Here is a 20,063-nt window from a genome sequence, read left to right on the forward strand (position 1 = left end):
GCAGTAATGCTCTGGTTGAACCCAGTGACCTGTCAATTCTATTGTGAGGGTCTGGAAGGTTCATAAGTCCAGAGAGAAATGCTCGCCTCCATGCATTTAGTCTGTTGGAACATGTATTGTGTTCATTATCATCATGTACCCCAACTACTCACTTGACCGAGGCAATTTGAGAATGAACCTCCACCCAGCCTGTGTGAATGAAACACTCTGAGCCCTTAAAGGCATTTAAGAGCTTTCAGTATGGCTGTTGACGTTAAGAGGATTGGCCCAGTTGGGGCCACATTGTGGAAAAGGTTTCACACAGCTGCTAGGTAGCTAGCTAGCTAGCTATATTACCAGACCTCAGCCTTATTCTGTAAATAGGATTAAAGTTTGTACGGACTCAGCACTCGAGGCAGGAGTGAGTATGTAAGGAACAGCATCTGGAGTGTCTTAATTAAGCTTAGACACAAGGCTGGCCTTATAGCACGATGCTGACCCATCACTCTCCACTGAAGTTTGGGGAACATTAAAAATTTCACACATTAAGGAAGAGGAAGCGAAGCCGCAATTGTGCAATTTTCTAACCATTGAGAAACTAATTGTGGTTGATACGTTGGTTAAGGCCCTATCTTACGTCACAGGGTCAGCCTGCATTTACAATGATAAATGACAAAATCCTCTAAGAGCCTATCTCCTGGAAAAGACTGACTAACTTTCCCCCCAAGGTTCAATGGCATTCCATTATTCAGTTGAGCTTTTCAAGACTGTGCTACTTACCACAACAAAGCCCTTACAATACATACAATGCCTGAAGTCTCAGAACAGTCTTGCCTATTCAACACGCACACCATTCTAGTGTTTCTCTGTAGGCGTGCTGTTGTTTTAATGGCTGCGCTGCTGTACAATGGCCCCCACAGTGGTTTTTCAGAGTGGCAGCAGGCAGAGAGGAACCACGGGCCAGGGCTGTGGCTTCCTCTCCCACTTGTTTATTTGACACAAACACATGAAGAACTGTGCACCCACATTTTTTCTATTCCATTCATGTGGCACATGGAGAGAGGATGTGAGATCTCACCTACATGTTTGAAGGGCTAAAGGGATGAAAACATTCATAACTACAGCCTAGAGCTGAGAAACAGTTGCTGTGCGACTGAAATTATAGCAAAAGGGAAACAAAGGTCAATGGGTGACACAATTTAGTATGCAGTTATAAAGCAAGTCACCACCCAACCCTCCTGGCATTATGTGGAATATCGCCTTTCATCTCCAGGAGGAAATGTCCTGGACACTCTCTCTTCTTCGCAGGTGCCAGACAGGCCGAGATAAAAATCAACAGATCAGGCTGTGGCCATTGTTCAGAGGACAATGGGGAGGAAAAGGGCCGACCGCTCAATAAAATGCACTGAAATGAAATACTCAGGTAATCATTAGAGTTCATAACGACCTGACTGTCTTTTTAAATAATTTCATATTGACTCATACAAGTCTTTACAATGGTGAATGTGTTATTGGCTGAGCATGGTTAGATAGACTATAGTGTGATATTACTGGGTTGGACCAGCCTGTAATCTACCTCAGTCACGGAGTTCCTCACGCACACCGATTATCTATTCATAAACACTTCCTTAATGTTTAGACCTTGGGTAGAATGCATATCTACTGACACATGTTCGCTCCAGGGCCAAGGTATTAGTCACTATATCTATATACCATAACTAGAAGATATTCACTGGAGCCCAACACTATTACTTCAGTGGTGTGACAACTAAAATGCAGTCTTTGTGCTGCAGTAAGTAGACAAACAAGATATTGAAAAAAAAAATGCCTGAACATTTTGTTTATTTGTTTGTTATAAGTTATATGTATCAGTGTTGTGCACTAATTAAAAATGTATAGTAAAAATTTACCTTATAATTGGATACACACAAAATTAAGAGGTTAGACCTATGAAGGTTTGTGCTCTTGTGAACATTTTCTGCTCCAGTGATTATCGTGAGTTGCACCAGGAACAGTGAGCCCGTCTCTCAGTCCAAATGGCCAACAAGACATCTTTAATAGAGCCTGACAGATATATCGGTTGACAGATATAATTGGTGGATATTGGCCTATCAAAGGCCTATCGTTATCGGTGTATATGCTGTCTGTAAAAAAAAGTTTTCATAACGGCACATATCACAGTATACAATGCAACAAAATGTTGCTTGGCTTGATTTTTTTAGATTCCTTTTTTTAAATGGCCATTGGCTGAAACTAAACAGTAATGATGTTTATTAAGTCATTTATTTCATTCCTATTAATTATTTTGTCATCATTTCATTTGACAAGTAGCTCTCTGGGTACATGGTGCACAATCCACATAAAAAGGTCTATTTTCATTCCAGCTCAAAAAAATTACTATATCAGCCACCATATCGATTATCGATGAATTTTCCCCTCAAAAATCAGTATCAGCATCAGTCTCAGAAGTCCCATATCGGCCGGGCTCTAATTTTTAAGCAACTAGAACGTTCCATTTAACTTTGAACTGAAAACACACTGTCTTCTAAGATGAAAACACACAGTGCACTGTGGTAGAGACCTGTAGGTTGAAGGGCCTTCTGAATTGACTTCACTTTTCAGACTCGGAGGTTGTAGCTAGTTTAGTATACGGGCAGACTGTGTGGGCTGTCACCCTCCTGGAATAGGGTAAAAATACTTTTGGTTTATTACGAAACTGCGGCAGGCCTACCTAGACTGTAGGTAATTTAGGGAACAACAACAACTTTTTCTATTGTATCGAGCAGCACAAAATCAACAGCATGATGGGTTTGAGTTATTTTTCCTTGCTGGATATTGCACACCCTGCAGTGTGACTGGTGCACATGCACACAATTCAAAATTGATGCTGAAATGATATATCTTGTAGCCCTATTTTCAAAGATACCAACTATACATATTTCTACGGTGACACTTCAGTAAAGAACAAAGGAATTTGAAAAACCAGCTCATATCAAAAGCTGAAGGATTATAAACTGGCATGATGATTAACAGCTCTAAAAGCTGCTTGTTTTGCTGCTCATGCGAACTTTGGCCTCAAAGTTTGATAACAATACTACAGCAGGAACTAAACTTGCACATTCTGCAAGCCTTGCAATAACAGTGATGCAAGTAAAAGGCATAGATACAATTGTGAGGGCCCACTCTACGCCCATGTTGCAATTACCACACGAACTGGATAAAAAAAACTTACGAACAAAACTGTGTGTGTTGCTTACTGTTTTGTCCCAGTTTAAGGCTGCACAAGCTGCACCGCTAAAAACATTTATTGGATACTCCATCACAATATCGAGATTGGTCTAATTTGTGTTTCATAGGTAAACTTGGCTAAATCAAACTGCTGGATTAGGCCCATATGTTCCCTGCCAGGGAGGTTATACAGAGGAAACAATGATGTCATTGTCTCTCCAGAGAGCTCTTCCCTCTACTCACCCAGAGTTTGCTCTCATAATAGAAAGCGTCGAGCAGCTTGACAATGTTTTGGTGGTCGCAGGAGGCCAGGATGTCAATCTCCACCATGTAGTCCTCCAGCTCCTCCTCGGTCTTTGTGTCAATAACTTTGGCTGCAGCTAGAATTCCTGTTTGCTTGTTTTGAGCCTGTAGGAAGAGAATGTTATTAGTATTGTATGGTCAAAGGAGTTATGACCTTTTTTTAGTCATAATCTTATATCTTGCTTGTCTTGTACTGATGATCTCATTCAGAAAATGTGTGTTTGTTCACATTTGACTACTTTAGATGAAATCTCATAAGAGGCCATACTTGGTTTAGGTTGGAATTTAAGTTGTCCTGACCTCGGACCTGCAACACACACCTCCCACAACCATAAAAAGGATCTAAAAAACAACAAATAAACATTGTTTTTTTGCTGTAGGTCTGAGTAAGTTAGCATAACGTGAGCCACATTAAAGTGGAAATTTCTCCTGTTTGTTTTGGCTTCTCTGCAGGCAGGATGTGCTCAATGAAGTGTCCGCTGCGATATGGGATGCAGCTACTTCCTGGTGACCTGCCTGTGTTCCGTGGTGAGCCATACACGCCATTTAAAAAATATAAACCCCCTTAATGTACTCATCAGTACCAAAGCAGACGGCATGTATTTCACTGTGAATCAATAAAGTGTGGACTATTTTGGCAATGCATGAGTGCAGTGGGGCAGTACAACTGGTATGGCCCAAAGCCCAGACATGTATACATAACACTGCAATTAACTATTTGTAGAGCTCCTTCAGCTTGGTTCTGGAGTGCCAGTGTCAGTACGACAAAAATGAACGGCTTCCACAGAATCACTATGATAAAGTATATGTTTTGGTACCTTTTCCTTTCACGAACACTAGGTCGAGTTCACGTGAGCCTTACTGTTGGAATGCTGGGAAACTGGCAGCCTGTGACTGAATCATTGTCCAAGAAGATTAGGCTTAATTTAAGTATGATACAAAGTAGCACCGGCTTGAAGTCTTGGGTTAGCCAAACTATTTCAAACCATTTCCAAAAATAGCATTTGGCAACAAAGAGCAAAACAGAACTGCGTTCATTAGCCACAGACTTCCTTGTATTAGGTTTGGTAGAGCACTCCTGTGTGATAAAATCTACTGTCACTCATGCAAATGAGGCTACTGGCTTCACTTATGCATTAGGGTCAAGCCAAACATTGGCACCATTAAAATGATGACAGGGGGGTTGCTTTGACATTGGGTCAGCTTTCATAAAATGTAAAGTTATTTGGACTGTATGTTGGAGCTTCTGAAAGAAGCTAAAGAGCAGATAAGATATAACCCTCCATCATCCACCAGTACCATGAAAGTGCTTAAAATTGCACATTTCTGACTGGTCTAGCCATTGAGCTAGTGAAAAAGTCCAGGTTTCAGCGATGAATGGATCTGGTGACATTTGGATGACTGTCACATGTTAACTAGGGGTGGGGGAAAAATCAATACTATATATCCTCCCTCCAAAATATTGATAGTTCTTATTAAAACATAAAGGTGCCTTAAACGTATTGACCAGGAATTCGACTTACCAGAGTTACTATTACATTACTTCTTGTTGTGTAGCTTATCAAAAGAAGTAACAGTGACTTAAATATGTAAGAGGGGAAAAATATCAGGCAGCATGGACAGCGAGGTACTTTTTAAAAAAGTTTTCTTTGAACAGTAATCAATTAAAACAACAAGGCATAGTTGTTGAACCCCAGAACTGTTGTGCTTTCTAGCAATCTATGGCTATTTTACACTGGAATGATGGCACATAAGGATATTAAAAAAACACTAATAAAGTATTTGAACTTTATTGTGCATGGTTTGAAACTCAGCTGTCAAATTTTGTGAAACTGACACCGCAATAGAGTGAATAAAAATATATTTTGTGCTTTTACCTTTAAGAGGTATTTTTCCTCTTCAGTTACACAAATATGATGCATCGTAGATGAGTGTCTTGCAATATTATGTAAAGCAGAATCGCTTTATTGTGATACCATTGTTATTGTCATGAAAATAAATATACTCATCCCTAATGCAAGCAAACTTCACAGGGAGAGGGGTAAGACAAGTATATTGGACAATTGTTGAGAGATGCGTTGACAGTCATATCGTCCCCCTATTAAAATAATCGCCTAACTCATTTTTTCAATTTTTGCAGGAAACACAAAAAACTTCACCAAATGTGTAACATATGACATTTATTGATCATTTAACTAAAAAAGGATGTAATAAAGGATGGCTATTGGCATAGTAATAACACTGTGTGTAAATGATGTAACTTAAGAGAAATAAATGACTTAGGCAATTTTTTTGAACATGCCTTTGTGACTTAAGCAAGATATGGTAACACTTTATTTTGAAGGTGTCTACATAAGAGTCACACAAGCCTGTCAGAAACATGACATGACAAGTATCATGGACATTAATGTTACTTCAAAGTGTCATTAATGTTCATGACACATCCCATGTCATGTTTATGACACGCTCATGTCACTCTTATGTAGACACCTTTAAAATAAAGTGTTACCAATATTAGTGTCAACAATACAACACTGATTAACTGACAACTAAATAATCTTCCTCTAGCTTGTCTTTGCTGGGTTCTTATCTGATGCCTATGAATGTGGCAAATTGTCAAAGAAGTGATGATCTTAAAGGGGATAAATCACATGATCTGATCATGAGGCGTCATGAGGAGATGATTTAGGCAAACAAACAATTTTGACAAAAAATGACTTAGGCGATTATTTTAACAGTGTGACGATAGTTGACACCACCTCTGCCATAGTGCTGGTGCACTGGATTAAAGATGGTGGGTGGGTCAAAGCAATACAAGACTGAGGTGACACTGCTCATAACTTGTCAGTCTTCAAAAAGTTGTACAGGGAGAGGATACAGGACTCAAGCTTTGGACAATGTTATGAAAACACAAGTCTGCCTTAATATAGCAAATAGGGTTAAGGCCACTCTAAACAAAGAAGAGCTCTGAAGGAGACACTGCCTACCTTGAACACTTTTCCAAAGGCTCCATCTCCCAATTCACCGATTATGTCCCATACTTCTTCGGGGTTTTCATCTCTACGCACGTGTTCATACTGTTTCTTCTTCTTCTCAGCTCCCAATTTAAATATTTTACGAAAATTAAAAAATGCCATGTTGAATCCTGGGTCATTCAATTAGAAAGTTAATAAAGGAATTCAACTTTAAAACGCCAAAGTAGTGTGGGTTTCCTTGAACGGTTAACTTCAGCACGAGTCTTTAAAGTATCCCATTAGTTATAAATATCCGCTTGGTCAACACAGAGAGCAGCTTTCATAATAGTTCGGACCACAGCCTAGCCTAGCCGCTCACACTGTTTGGCCAGTCCAGAGAATAGCTTTCTCTTTGGGACATTGTAAACCCCTAAATTAATAGCCAACGGTTAACGCAGACGTGCCCTAGCATGTAATATCCGCAGAAAAAAGTCTTTATTTTAATGCAAAGTAGTAAGGGAAGCTCGTCGTTGTTCCAACTCCTGACTACCCACTGGCCCGACACCCCTGTGGGGCTCTTTCTCAACCAAAAGAGAGAAAAAAGGATGAGTAAGGCGTCCTTTCAAATAGTTGTATTCCACAGAAGGATTCATTAGTTTCCTTGAGACTGAAAACGGGTATAGTTTGTCCGCACAATTACATTAGCTTAGCCGATAAAAACAGTCATCTTTCCCTTAGTGTGAGACGGGTTTAGTAATCTAGCGGATTTAGTGTCAAAGCGCGTTCCCGAGTGCGCGCTGCTGCGGTTCTTTCTCCTCTTGTTCCTCGTGTCTGACAGTTGGCGGGTTATTTCAGTCTTCTGCTGCCCTCGTCTGTATGGGAGACCAATACACCTGATATGGATGACGTTAAACCATTTTCGACGAAACTGTAGTATATTTTCTTCAAGAAAAAGAATCAGTATGCCACATATTACTTGTTCATTGTAGTGTTACAGCGCCAATCTCTCTTCATCGCCTCAATAGACAATAAAATCAGGTTTCTTTGTGCTCCTGAAACTACATGTCCCATGCACCTTTGCGAAACACGGGCTCAACATACAGACAGTAAAATGCTATTATATATCGCTTTAATACATATTATTTTGATTTTTATTCTCCAATTTTAACCATAACACATTGTGTGTGAATATAACTGAGCCACAGGAAATAACAAATACATATTTCAACAGAAGTAAACAACGCGTCACGTCACGTGACCAATATTTATGTTCCTCTCAAGACACCGCACTGTTTAGCTAGCTAACTAACTCTCTTCGCCGCTTCGAAAAACAAGTAAACCGCCTGCGTTTGCTTCATGATGAAATGCAGGCAGCTACGATGGATCCAGCGGAAGAGCCCCCATCGATGTTGTGGGGACTGGACCCGATGTTTAGTGCCCATGCCAGGCTGTATGTCAGAGACATCCTGCAGATGACAGAGTCCATACAGGTGCCAGGTAACGACACCTACAGAAACACAAGTTGGTTCATTTACTCACTGTATTCTTTGTCTTTGCATTTGAACCATCACAAACATTACGAGTCTTGGGCCCAACAGCTAAAGTTATGTGAACATAAGAATAGTCTGATTAAACTTACCAACTTAGCAACTTATAAAGTAGCTAATGTCAGTCACGTGTTGTTAGCAGGTCAGCTAATAACTTTGTTAGTTCTCTCTCTCTCTCTCTCTCTCTCTCTCCCTCTCTTTCAGTAAAAGTAGTCTCTTTCAGTAAAAGTAGTCTCTTTTAGTAAAAGTACTAATATTACACTGTGAAAGTACTCCACTACAAGTAAAAGTCCTGTGTTCAAAACCTTACTTAAATAAAAGTACAAAAGTATCAGCATCAACATGTACTTAAAGTATCAAAAGTAAAAGTACTCGTTATGCAGAATGGCCCCACTCAGATTTTTATACACTATATATTCTGTGTATATTACTGGAATATTATGTAAGAAGCATTTTACTGTTGTCAAGGTAATTCGGACTACTTAATATACTGTTAATGAGGTTTAATTAATAAAAATGATGAATTATTTTAATATTTTTCATGTTAAATCTTGACCTTTATTAAAGTAACTAAAGCTAGCAACGAGTGAAGTAAAAAGAACAATATTTATCTCTAAAATGTAGTGGAGTAGAAGTATAAAGTTACATAAATAGAAATACTAAAGTAAAGTACAAGTACCTTGTACATAAGTACAGGACTTGAGTAAATGTACTGAGTATGTTCCACTTCTGATCAGTATCATACTTGCCACAACTTTGAGTTATTAAATATAACTTGGTCCTTAAAGATTGTTTCTTTAAGTGACTGAAACCTGAAGTTGACAAAAATAATAAATTATTAATGCTTCGAAATGATTATTTTTGTTCCGTCTCACAGGTATTTACTTCTACAACTTACATCCGATTTATAAAGTGGATGTACTTGGAACAGTGGTTTACCAGAGAGAAAGAGAAGACTTCTTCTGTTATGGAGGTAATCTTGATGTTCCCCTGTACAGAATAAAGAACACTGCAAAAATATCCTTACTGGGAATATTGTCTTTGGGAGTCATATTGAGCTGAGCAGAGCAATGATATTGTTGCATGTTATGGATAAAGAAACAATGCCCCAGTTTCTGTTTACATTTCACAAAACTGACACACACCCTCTCATGTTGTAAAAAGACCTAAAAATACCTTTGACTTCCCAGTCTCCTCACAAGCAAAAACAGATTTTGTGTACCTGTCCTTCTGTTCACAGTGGATGATGGTACTGGCGTAATAAACTGCCTTTGCTGGAAAAAAGATCTGTTTAAAGAGGAGGATCCTACGACATGTGAGTTTGTGTTTGAATGAATCTCAGTATTTGCATCACTGTCAGTTATGCTCTTAGTCACAAGAAGAAGCAAAAATACATTGAAGTTTCCAAATCACTACACAATGACTTCCAAAATAAAACGTGATATGTTTATTTATCATATGTCGACCTTATAGTGTCCTCCGAGCTTAATGTGTCATGTAAATAACAGACCGGTATATTGTCAGTAGTATACGCAAAGGAAGTTTGATTTCTTCACTGGTTTTCTTCTAAACATGCATGCAATTCAGAATGAATCTATAGTTACAAAAACAAGTTTCATAGTTTGAGCATAAGATATCTTGTTTTTGTACTGTATTCAATTGAATGTAGTTGCTTGCCTGCTAATAGTGGGCGCATTGCTACGTTTCTTTTGTCTTCGAAACCTCAAACTGATAATCAGTGAAATTGTGTAGTCTAATAGCATCCTTTTGTGAGTGCTAGTCATGGATGTATAAAGAGAACCTGATACAGTGCTGGAGGTGGGCCCCAATTCAAGCTGCCTGCGAGCACCCGTTGTTACACTGGTAGAGGCTTCCAGTGTACTCGAGATTGCTGGTCTCCACTTTTTGAAGGTCTCCGTCTCAGATGACTTAGGATTTTATTTCAAGACCCCAACTACAGGGCTGTCATTAAATTCCCTGACAATCTTAGCGACTGAACATTTATTTGCACATTTACATCAATATTAGCTTATGTCAGCTCCAACATAAGCCCCATACTGCTCCGTCTCTTGGTTGACAGAGCTAGAGATGTGACAGCAGTGAGTGGAGACAAATAATGCACCTCTGTTCATCTAAAAAAAATTACATTAAGTAGGCTGTTTTGCCCAGGTCACAAGCACAAGACACATTAAGAGGCCATTAATGCCCCTTTTCGATCATGGCAAATCTAGTTCTAGTGCTGGGCTGGTGCAGGTGCTGTTTTGCAGTTGGTTCAACTTGCAAACGTTCTCAGAACCTGTTTGCTTTTCCACAGGCTAGAGAGCCACGCCATAATAACAATGGTGGACTGCATCGTCTCTCTATTAATGTTGCAGAGACAGTTTGTCTCCTCCAAGGACCCCTGCTTTGATTTCGGGTCCATAGGGAAGCTCTGTGTTTTTAAAAATGGCAGTCACAGCGTTTTTGTTGGTCTTGTCTTGGTCAGACCTGACATAAGCAGTTCGTAGCTAGAGACTAGTAAAGAGTTGGTGCTGCTCTGGAACCAGTTTTCATGGATTCTTTGGCTGTTGAAATGCAAATAACTGGTTTGAGATTAGGCCCTCCAGCTGCCTTGCCAATGAGTGAGAAATTGTGTTAAATATGGTGGTATTTCATAGTGGTGTCAACAATAATCGATTCGGCGATGCATCGCAATGTGGGGCATGCACGATTCAGCATCGATGCGGCAAAGTGCCATAATCGATTATGTTTATTTTCTGGCCTCCAGTTTAAAATAATCTGTTGTTATTAGGCCTATCTGACTGCTTGTATTGCCTCATGACTGACGAAAAATGTCCCTTGTTGTGTGCAGTAGAATTGTGATGCATCGCAATGCATCGTAGAATCGAATTGAATCGAATCGTTACCTGGTGAATCGTAATTGAATCGAATTGTGAGGGCAGTGCCAATGCACACCCCTAGTATTTCATCACTACAAGGGACCCATTTCACATTACATATTGTTTAATTCCATTGGTTGTTTGTATTAAATTATTGATGAGTGTAGCACCTTGATGGATTATTTGAGCTATTTTCAATTGTGCTTCACTAATTCGTTATTATACCTTCATTTATACCACAACTCATCTTGTATATCTTTATAAATTGGTCATCTCCAGCAGGGGGAAAACACAGTGATGGGGCTCATGGAAGCTTCAACCTAGTTGCTGAAATGAAGAAGCTGAGACAGGCCCATCAGAGCCGCTGCCGTCTGGAGATCGGAGAGCTGCTCCGAGTCAGAGGACCGGTGAAGACGTCGAGGCAGCAGAGAGAAATCATGGCCTCTACCTACTGTGAGTGCAGCAGACTGTCCTCTGCAGGCCACAGTGGCAGTGTGAAATGGACATTCACCATCCACTTTTACTAATTTACCTACCAGCTACATTTAAATAAGAATAACAATGTCTAAGAATACCAACAATTATGGTAAATGGTAAATGGACCTGCACTTATATAGTGCTTTTCTAGTCGCTTTGCGACCACTCAAAGCGCTTTACACTACAGACTGCACTCATTCACCCTATCACACACACATTCATACTGGTGGCAGAGGCTACCCTAAACGGTCCCACCTGCCACCATTGGGAATTCGTTCACACACCGATGAACGCAGCATCAGGAGCAATTTGGGGTTCAGTATCTTGCTTTGGTTTTGGGGCCAACTGACTCTACCAATTAACCACTGGTTCATTAAAAAGAATAAATTCTGTAACAAGAACATGCATTATCTCACACAGTCCCCTACAAACACACTTGAAGTGCCCAGCAAGGACATTCTTTATCGCCAGTGCTGCAGTCTTGTTATATGTGTCTCTCCTTCTCAAACACACATACACAACAACACGTAGCTCATTTTTCATTGGATAGTCCACGCCATCTCTGTCCTCTGCCCATTCATCATGTGTGAATGTGTCTGTGTGTGTTCTCAGATAAAGTGAATGACCCAGTGATGGCGGTCCAGATAGAGTGGATGATGGAGGTTCATGAGCTCTACAGACGGTGCTATGACAAACCATTCCAGCTGCAACCTACTGCAACGGGGTACAAATATCCATCCCTTCACATGCTGTAGATTGTACTACAGTAGATCAATATATTTCTATTGTCCATCCAAGTTATTGTACATTTTAACCAGCTATACAGAAAACTGTCAAAAGAAAAGCTTATGTCAATAGCTCGTTCGCCAAGATAAACAGTTGGTGCTGGCAATATTCTAGTTGGGCACCATTAAATAATTGCAAAAGAAAGAGGTATGATACAGCCCCAAACATTTTTGGAGCTTGGGGAGGCTTAATCTCCTCTTTTTCTAATCCATTTTAGATTGAATCACGCCCACAAACACCTCGACGCAGTGCTGATAGCTGTGTTCCCGAGGAAATATAATATCTACAGTTCCTTGGAAAATAGCGACACAGGGCACTGAATATAATGAATTAACTGTTTATGAGACCAAAATTGAGACAAGAATTAGCTGGCTAGTACACTCTGCGGTACCTGCGCCTCACTTCTCACTGCCAGCAGACCTAGCTAGGAGGAGAGCAGACGGCAGCCCCGGCACACAGACCTTAGGGTCAGGGGTCTGATCCTGGCCCGCACAAGCTTCCTGCTGGATCAGAAAAATGTATGTTGCTGCTGTACACAGGTGATACCCAGCATCAGCCCACTGTGACCTACAGTGCTGAGGGTTTGTGCTGGCTGAATTTGAGTTGCTATAGATGCCTGCATAAAGTCTGTCTCAGGAGCTCAACCACTCTCTTCCAAGCAGTCGGGGAAAAAGGGGGGGAACCCAGGATCTAATGAACACTTCATTCATTAAATTCTGTGCCTCATATTTTCAGGTTTAATTAACTGATTAATTACACTCACTGACCACTTTATTAGCTAGCAATGTGTACCAAAAAAAAGTGGTCGGTGTTGTCTTCTGCTGCTGTAGCCCATCTGCCTCAAGGTTGGACGTGTTGTGCGTTGGTTGTAACGAGTGGTTCTTTGAGTTTCTGTTGAACCAGTCTGGCCATTTTCCTCTGACCTCTGGCATTAACGAGGCATCAAAGCGTGATGGATATTTTCTCTTTTTGGAACATTCTCTGTAAACCCTAGAGATGGCTGTGTGTGAACATCCCAGTAGCTCAGCAGTTTCTGAAATCAACAACCATGCCACGTTCAAAGTCATTTAAATCACCGTTCTTCCCCATTCTGATGCTCGCTTTGATCTTCAGCAGCTCGTCTTCACCATGTCTACATAACTAAATGCATTGAGTTGCTGCCATGTGATTGGCTGATTAGATATTTGCGTAATGAGCAGTTGAACAGGTGTACCTAATTAAGTGGCCGGTGAGTGTATATAGCAGCTTCTATATTGGTAAAAAAAGGTCACTTGCTACTGATTTGGCTGAGATGAAACAAAACAAAATCCTTGCCCTTCCCTGAGAGAAGTCAGCTAACATGAACACAATTTTCAGGTTAAATGAACCAATGCATTAATGCAGTGATTCCCAACAGAGGGGGGCCCGACCCCACCAGGGGGGCGCCAAAGATCCATGGGGAGTCGCAAAGCCCTCTTGATTTTCAGGGATGTAATAAATCTAACGTGTTAAATATAGATGAGTCAGCATTTAATTCATTAGTGGGACAAAACCAACTAAATAAGGGCTACATTAAACGTTGATTTTTCTATTTAAATAAATGAATCACTATAGAAATGTTTAAAAATAAAGGCAATATCGCGAGAATAAGGACATGTGTAACATCCCTCCTGCAGTATACACAGGTAACTTCACCTAGCGGTAACCTCACCTAGCGGTAACCTCACCTAGTGGTAACCTCACCTAGTGGTAACGTCACCTAGTGGTAACCTCACCTAGCGGTAACCTCACCTAGCGGTAACCTCACCTAGCGGTAGCCTCACCTAGCGGTAACCTCACCTAGCGGTAACCTCACCTAGCGGTAACCTCACCTAGTGGTAGCCTCACCTAGTGGTAACCTCATCTAGCGGTAACCTCACCTAGAGGTAACCTCACCTAGAGGTAACCTCACCTAGTGGTAACCTCACCTAGCGGTAACCTCACCTAGCGGTAACCTCACCTAGTGGTAACCTCACCTAGCGGTAACCTCACCTAACAACAGAAACACAGAGCTAATGGAAAAATGGCGAAGCGTCAGGGGGACAAAAATGCTGAATATCTCAAAAAGAAAAAGAGAGGGTACCATGAAAGTCACATTGAGTTCGGCTTCATAGAAGCAATGGACGATGGGGGGGTCGCCAAAATTTATAATGGTAAAAATGTGGGTCCCTCAAGAAAAAGGTTGGGAACCACTGCATCAATGCATCAATTTGTCTGATTATCAGGCTAGCATGAGGCCTGTCAAGATGCTGAGGGTTTTTATGGACTTTGCATATAAAACAATAGTTGAAAGTTGCCCTTTGAAGTTGTTTGTTTGTTCTTCAAGATGTAGTAAAACATGTATAGAAGCAAAGTGGTAGCCATTAAAAAGTATTAAATATCACCAAAAACATCAAAAGGACACATGAGGATATACACGTGGCACAACAAAGACAGCAGGCAGTTCTATTACACTGACGAAGAAAATAACTAAACAATGGAATGCATCCAAGCGATTTATGAAATTGGAAAGTAATTATAGCAAACTGTCACAGTTGAACCAGACTCAATGATTACCAATTATCTCTAAACATATTTAAGCATTAATATAAATCGTATTAAGGCCAGATTCTTTGTCTGTTGTTCAGTGACTCAGCAATCAGTTCCCTCAGCAAAGCGACGAATATCATCAAGGATTTCTTGAAGCAGAACTCGGTGACCAGGTTCAGACCCTATGATGTTCTGGACCTCCTGCAGCCTCTGATCTCCAGCCAGCCTAAAGCAGCATCAGCAGCCCAGGTACGCCAGGATAATAATAATATGAGGGCTGTTCTTTTTGAAGATGTGCGGTGGCGGGATGAAAAGAAAATCAAACGTCAGACTTTATTTGAAGTGTCCTTCTAAGGTGAGAATGACCAATGGAATAAGGAAATACAGCCAGGATTAGATTTCTAGCATAGAAGCTAATTTGTATTCTTTCATCTATCATTTCATTTAACATGTTGGTTTTCTCTTCCCATAAAACTAGACAACAGGTAATAAAACTTACATATCTCTATGTAGCAGTGGGTTATGATATCAGGAAATGATTTAGACATCTAAACTGAAACAAAAGGCAATAAAAACTGTGATAGATGGAGCACATTCAATCAATCCATAAAACTTTATTTGTGTAGAACCTTTCATACAAATGAATGCAGTTCACAGTGCTTCACAGATGATAATACTAAGACAGAATAAGAAAAAAAAGACAATTTAAAAATGCTTATGAGACAATAAATTAGAGAATAAATGTAAAACAGCTGAAAAGTAGAGCGAAAGAAATTTAAAGCCATATAAAAAAATATACATACATACATATATATATGTATACTAAGTGAAATTTCAAAAGTAGACTTAAAACTAAATAAATGGACGAAAAAAAACCAAACAAATAAAAATAGAAAAAAATAACATTTTTGAATAAGTGAAAAATGTGTCTTTCTCTGCATCTGATTAATGCTTTATCAAATCTCCACATCTGTATTCATATATATTGACTGTGAGGTGTTGAAAACCATTGTTAATGCTTGTGCCATTTGCAACCAAACTTGATTTCAGCTCTGTTGTATTATCATACTTTCCTGTTGCTGTTAAGGAGCCTGTGGCGGGTCCATCTGCATGCCAGCAGCTACGCCAGCTCCTGAAGGAGGTCCTGAAAATTTTACAGGACGAGGGTGTTGTGTACCGCAAGGTCAAATCCCAGGATGAAGTATATAATGTAAGAAATAGCAGATAAATCTAAGATAAATATTTTTTTTTACTTCAGTGGGTTATTATTATGAGGTTTCATTATTGATATGTGTTTGTTTGATACTGTTGTCCCTCACCAGGCGACTGAACAAGACAAAGATCTACTTATAGCTGTCAAAGACATTATCAGGGAAGACTCAAAGAGAGAGAAATGTAAGTACTTTGATTTTTGCTCTTAATTTAGCATCACGCTTGTGATTAATGTTGACCTACTGTAGTTTTAGTTTGATTCAGTGACATCTCCTTTGTGGCAACGTGTTAGTCCAACTGATGTCAGAGTTCTCCTACTCAGATTAGGACACCCAGATAATGCAATTGGAATAGGATTTTCGCCGGCATGTATGACAACACAACACATGTGCACATGCTCCGCCTGCTCCACCGGAACAAAAACATCTAAGGAAAGCCGGTCGCACATTAGCCGGTCGCCGGTCAGTAGCGACGGCAAAAAGTGTCGAACTGAGGTCAACCGGAAAGGTCGCCATATTAACCCGCTGAAACGACGCATATCGCCACCCAGTGTTAAAGGAGGAGGACACGTTCCCGTCAGTTATTCGATTTTCTCAGTTGCATGTAAACTGGGACAAGGACAGAAGTCCGATTAGACGACAATATCGATTTTTAAGCATAGCTCGATTAAACTGTGCATGTTAATTATTGCGAGTTATTGCCATTTAAATTGGAGAAATCAAGAATTAAAGTTCACCTACTGTATGTCACTACTACTTCATCAATTAAAGGGATAGTTTGGCTTTTTCAAAGTGAGGTTGTATGAGGAACTTACCCACAGTCAGTGTATCACCTGCAGTATATGATGGTGTGGGGAACCAGATGCGCTCCAGGCAGGAAATGAATGGATGTAGCATTGTTGCAAATGGGGACTGACACAAAACATATTTTAACCACCTAAACAAAGGCCCAACAATTTTTTTTTCTGTTTATGTTTAAGCTATATTTACAATATGTCCACAGATTTATTTTGCTATCCAGGGCCGTTTCATTTGGCACTTCTTTTTCTCAAATGTAGAACCGTATTCTTACGCCATTCTGACCAAAACAGTTGATCTGCGGCAGTGCGTGAAGCATACAAGTGTGCTTATGAGTGGGAACATGGAAGTTCTACTGTTGGGGGGGAAAAAAGTAGTGCCAAATGAAACGGCTATGGATAGTAACAAAAGTCGGTGGATATATCATTAATATAGCATACACATAAATGCAGTATTACAATATTAGGATAGGCCTTTGTTTAGTTAACAAAACAAAAACCTGAACTATCCCATTAAGGGCTTTATTTTCACTTTAGAGCAGATGCCTAAAAAAAGGTTGTGATGTCACAACTATATTATATTGTATATAGATAGAAAGTGCCGTTCTACTTTGTTACATTCATTCCCGGGCTACAATGACAGTGCAGAGATGCCGAGAGCGCAGATGCAGAAAAAACAGGAAAAATGACCAATCACAGCAGAATGGGCTTTTTCAGAAGGGGGCTTAAAGAGACAGTGGCCAAAACGGAGTGTTTCCTGACAGAGGGTGAATACAGGTGTATTCAGAAAGACAGTGTGAGAAAAATAAAGTGTTTTTTGAACATTAAAGTATGTATATGTGTTCTTGTAGAAACCCAAAATACGAAGTATGAACCTAAAAATGAGCTGAATATGTCCCCTTTATAGTGTCCATAAGCTAGGTGTTTATGGCCACATACCTGTTAGCCTCTTGTTCTCCTGTCCCTGCAGATGCAGAGAAGGGTTGCCACATCCTGCACATCCTATCTGCAGCCAGGCACCGCTACAGCCTCAACCTGAGCAAAGCAGCACTGGAGCTGGTCCTCAAATCACTGGAATGCAACAGTGACATCGTCAGCACCAGAGACAACTATTACACTATGTTTTAACATGAGCACAGTGGGGTCAGGAACCATGTAATACTGTTCATGATGTAGTATGGCATATTGCTCCGAAATGTAAGCATTCAATACGTTTAGGAAAATCATGCCATTGGTATTCATTTGTTCACGACTAATCAGTCAACTGTAGCACTTGCCAAAAGTAATTGAACTCCATGTTTTTTACGTTTGCAATTTAAAATCATTACTAAATGTTAGTGTGCTATGGTTAAGTATTGAATTTAATATAATGTATGCCTTATGAAATCAAGCCATGCCAAAGAGAATTGACTTCAGGGAAAGTTTCAGGACCATTGTGCACTCCACTGTTTGTACATTTATATGATGTTTAAATAAATAGGAAATAATTAACACAATGAGCTCCTGGGTTCTCATTAAACCAAACAAAAACCAAATGCTAATGATTTTTCTTACATTTTTTCTTTTTTCTAGCACATGAAAACAAAAAACAATATTCAAACCACATAAAATTAGTAACTGCTATTATTATCATCTCTGTCACCATCATTAAATAAGCTGTTAAGGACATCTCAATGCCAATATACGTTATAACATGCACCAATATATCAAATCCTCATGATGATGCGTTACTCATGCCAAGTAGAAAGTGGGTCAAATAACACTAAAAAATTGGTTAAATGTTTCAGTGGGTACCCACAAGTCTCCCCTTCACAAACATGCCCATTTAATGCAAATTCTGAGCCGTTTGGGACAAAATCCATGCAGTACAAATGTGTTATTTACTATTGTATTTGAATATTTCTGCATACTGGGATGCTTTATCTTTGCATAAATTGGTATGACTGGAAAGGTAATATTCCTGTAGATGCAGTGAGCCCAATTTTTTTCATCCTCAAAGTAGGAATTTCATTGTAGTGAGACCATTTATTTAAACTTGACCTCACTGTATAAAATGACCTGTTGTGACTACCAGGATAGCCACACAGCCTCATGAAACTTTACAACCACAAACGAGACACATAGAGCATTCAGGGGATTTATGACTTTCCTAGGTATATTGACAATAGGAGGTTTCCAGCAGTTTCCAGAAGAAGAAGTGCTTGCCATCCAACTACTGAAAAATGCAATTCTTGTAGAAAAAATGTCACCGTTTTTGATGGCAAATCACAGCATATATTTTTATATGAAGTTCCCCAACATCTCAGTGTCTTAATGTAGTATTTTGGAGTTTTTTTAAAGAACATTTGTATCGATTTAGTGGTATAAAAAAAGGTTACAATTTGCACAAAATCTGTAACAAATGGTGTTGACCTGAATATCAAATTCATTTTCAGGTTTTGAGCTTTCAGATGATGTATGACGTATCAATTCCCTCTTAAAAATGACATTTTATATGCTTGCTGAGTAGCACTCATCATGATGAGTAAACAAAATGTGTACAATTGAGTCTAATTCCAAATGTATGCTTTTCCTAAAAGCCCTTTCCATTATGTATTATATTTAACAATTAATTAAATAGCGACAAATGAATTGCCTCACAATGAGCTCTGGGTCTTGATGCCCCTGGGGCCCTGGGGAAGTTGCCCACTCTGCCTAGTTGGTAATCCAGCCTTGCATATTCCCTTATCGATTGCATTACAATACAGCAGTTGACATACAGAGAGCCTGGAGCTTTCAGGACCCCTGGAGTTCTCAGGCCCTGGGGCAGTTGCCCAGTTGGAATTTCAGCAGTGGGCTCATAATTATGGTTAGCCATTAAATTAAAGTAGGTTCTCATAAGTGACAAGAAAGATGATACTGATCTGGTTTTACCAATGTTCTGAAAACTTATTTCGGGTCATTATGGATCTTGTCTGTTTCATTTTATGAAGTAAATAAAAAAGTACATAAGGAAAAAACCTAGCCTCTAAATCAGTTTCCTCTTTACCATCATGCTTATGTTACTGTGTGCACAGGGGGGCAGTATTTGGTCGTTAATTGGCTCTTTCATGTAGACCAGGCTGTCGCTGATTGGTCGCCTGTGAAACATCTGTATCCATATCTCCAGTTGCTCGTCGTGTCTCCGGCCAGAAAGCTGCTCATGACTCAGCCTGGAGAGTGTGAACAAACTGATCACAGCTTCATTATTACACTGTAATTACACGTTCTCAACGTGTCATTGTCTGTGTCAAATTCACGCCTAGACATTGTGCCAAATACATGTAATATTCTATTGTCTTAATCGGGGAGGAAAAGTTATGGGGCCCCTAAGGAA

General features: G+C 39.8%; 2 protein-coding genes across 4 annotated transcripts in view; one reads left to right on the forward strand and one right to left on the reverse strand.

Moving 5' to 3' along the window:
* The window catches only part of slkb (STE20-like kinase b), a 29,066-nt gene extending 21,857 nt beyond the window's left edge, over positions 1-7,209 (reverse strand). The window contains exons 1-2 of the mRNA XM_059329772.1: positions 6,498-7,209; positions 3,451-3,615 (exon numbers count right to left, since the gene is read on the reverse strand). Of these exons, the coding sequence (XP_059185755.1) occupies positions 3,451-3,615; positions 6,498-6,647 (315 nt within the window). The 5' untranslated portion in view covers positions 6,648-7,209. The remainder of the gene's footprint in view (positions 1-3,450; positions 3,616-6,497) is intronic.
* A 166-nt stretch (positions 7,210-7,375) lies between these two features.
* Positions 7,376-19,674, forward strand: stn1 (STN1 subunit of CST complex). Of its 3 annotated transcripts, none has more exons than XM_059329810.1 (9): positions 7,376-7,961; positions 8,889-8,984; positions 9,252-9,326; positions 11,170-11,343; positions 11,980-12,091; positions 14,799-14,949; positions 15,788-15,910; positions 16,023-16,095; positions 17,679-19,674. In XM_059329810.1, the coding sequence occupies exons 1-9, from the start codon at positions 7,829-7,831 to the stop codon at positions 17,834-17,836; spliced, it is 1,095 nt and encodes a 364-aa protein (XP_059185793.1). In that variant the 5' UTR covers positions 7,376-7,828; the 3' UTR covers positions 17,837-19,674. The 3 variants fall into 3 exon arrangements, with proteins under 3 accessions (XP_059185793.1, XP_059185776.1, XP_059185785.1); XM_059329793.1 differs by having other exon boundaries at positions 7,829-7,985; XM_059329802.1 differs by having other exon boundaries at positions 7,829-7,985; positions 11,173-11,343.
* The last annotated feature ends 389 nt before the right edge of the window (positions 19,675-20,063 follow it).

Source organism: Centropristis striata, chromosome 1 (genome assembly GCF_030273125.1).
Source record: "Centropristis striata isolate RG_2023a ecotype Rhode Island chromosome 1, C.striata_1.0, whole genome shotgun sequence".
In the NCBI taxonomy this organism is placed as follows: Eukaryota; Metazoa; Chordata; class Actinopteri; order Perciformes; family Serranidae; genus Centropristis; species Centropristis striata.

Bases quoted from the DNA above. Each gene is read 5' to 3' on its own strand.
- stn1 (XM_059329793.1), top strand. From the start codon at position 7,829: ATGCAGGCAGCTACGATGGATCCAGCGGAAGAGCCCCCATCGATGTTG. The intron at 8,985-9,251 runs GTAATCTTGATG...TTCTGTTCACAG, and splicing joins AGACTTCTTCTGTTATGGAG to TGGATGATGGTACTGGCGTA. The intron at 12,092-14,798 runs GTACAAATATCC...TCTGTTGTTCAG, and splicing joins CTGCAACCTACTGCAACGGG to TGACTCAGCAATCAGTTCCC.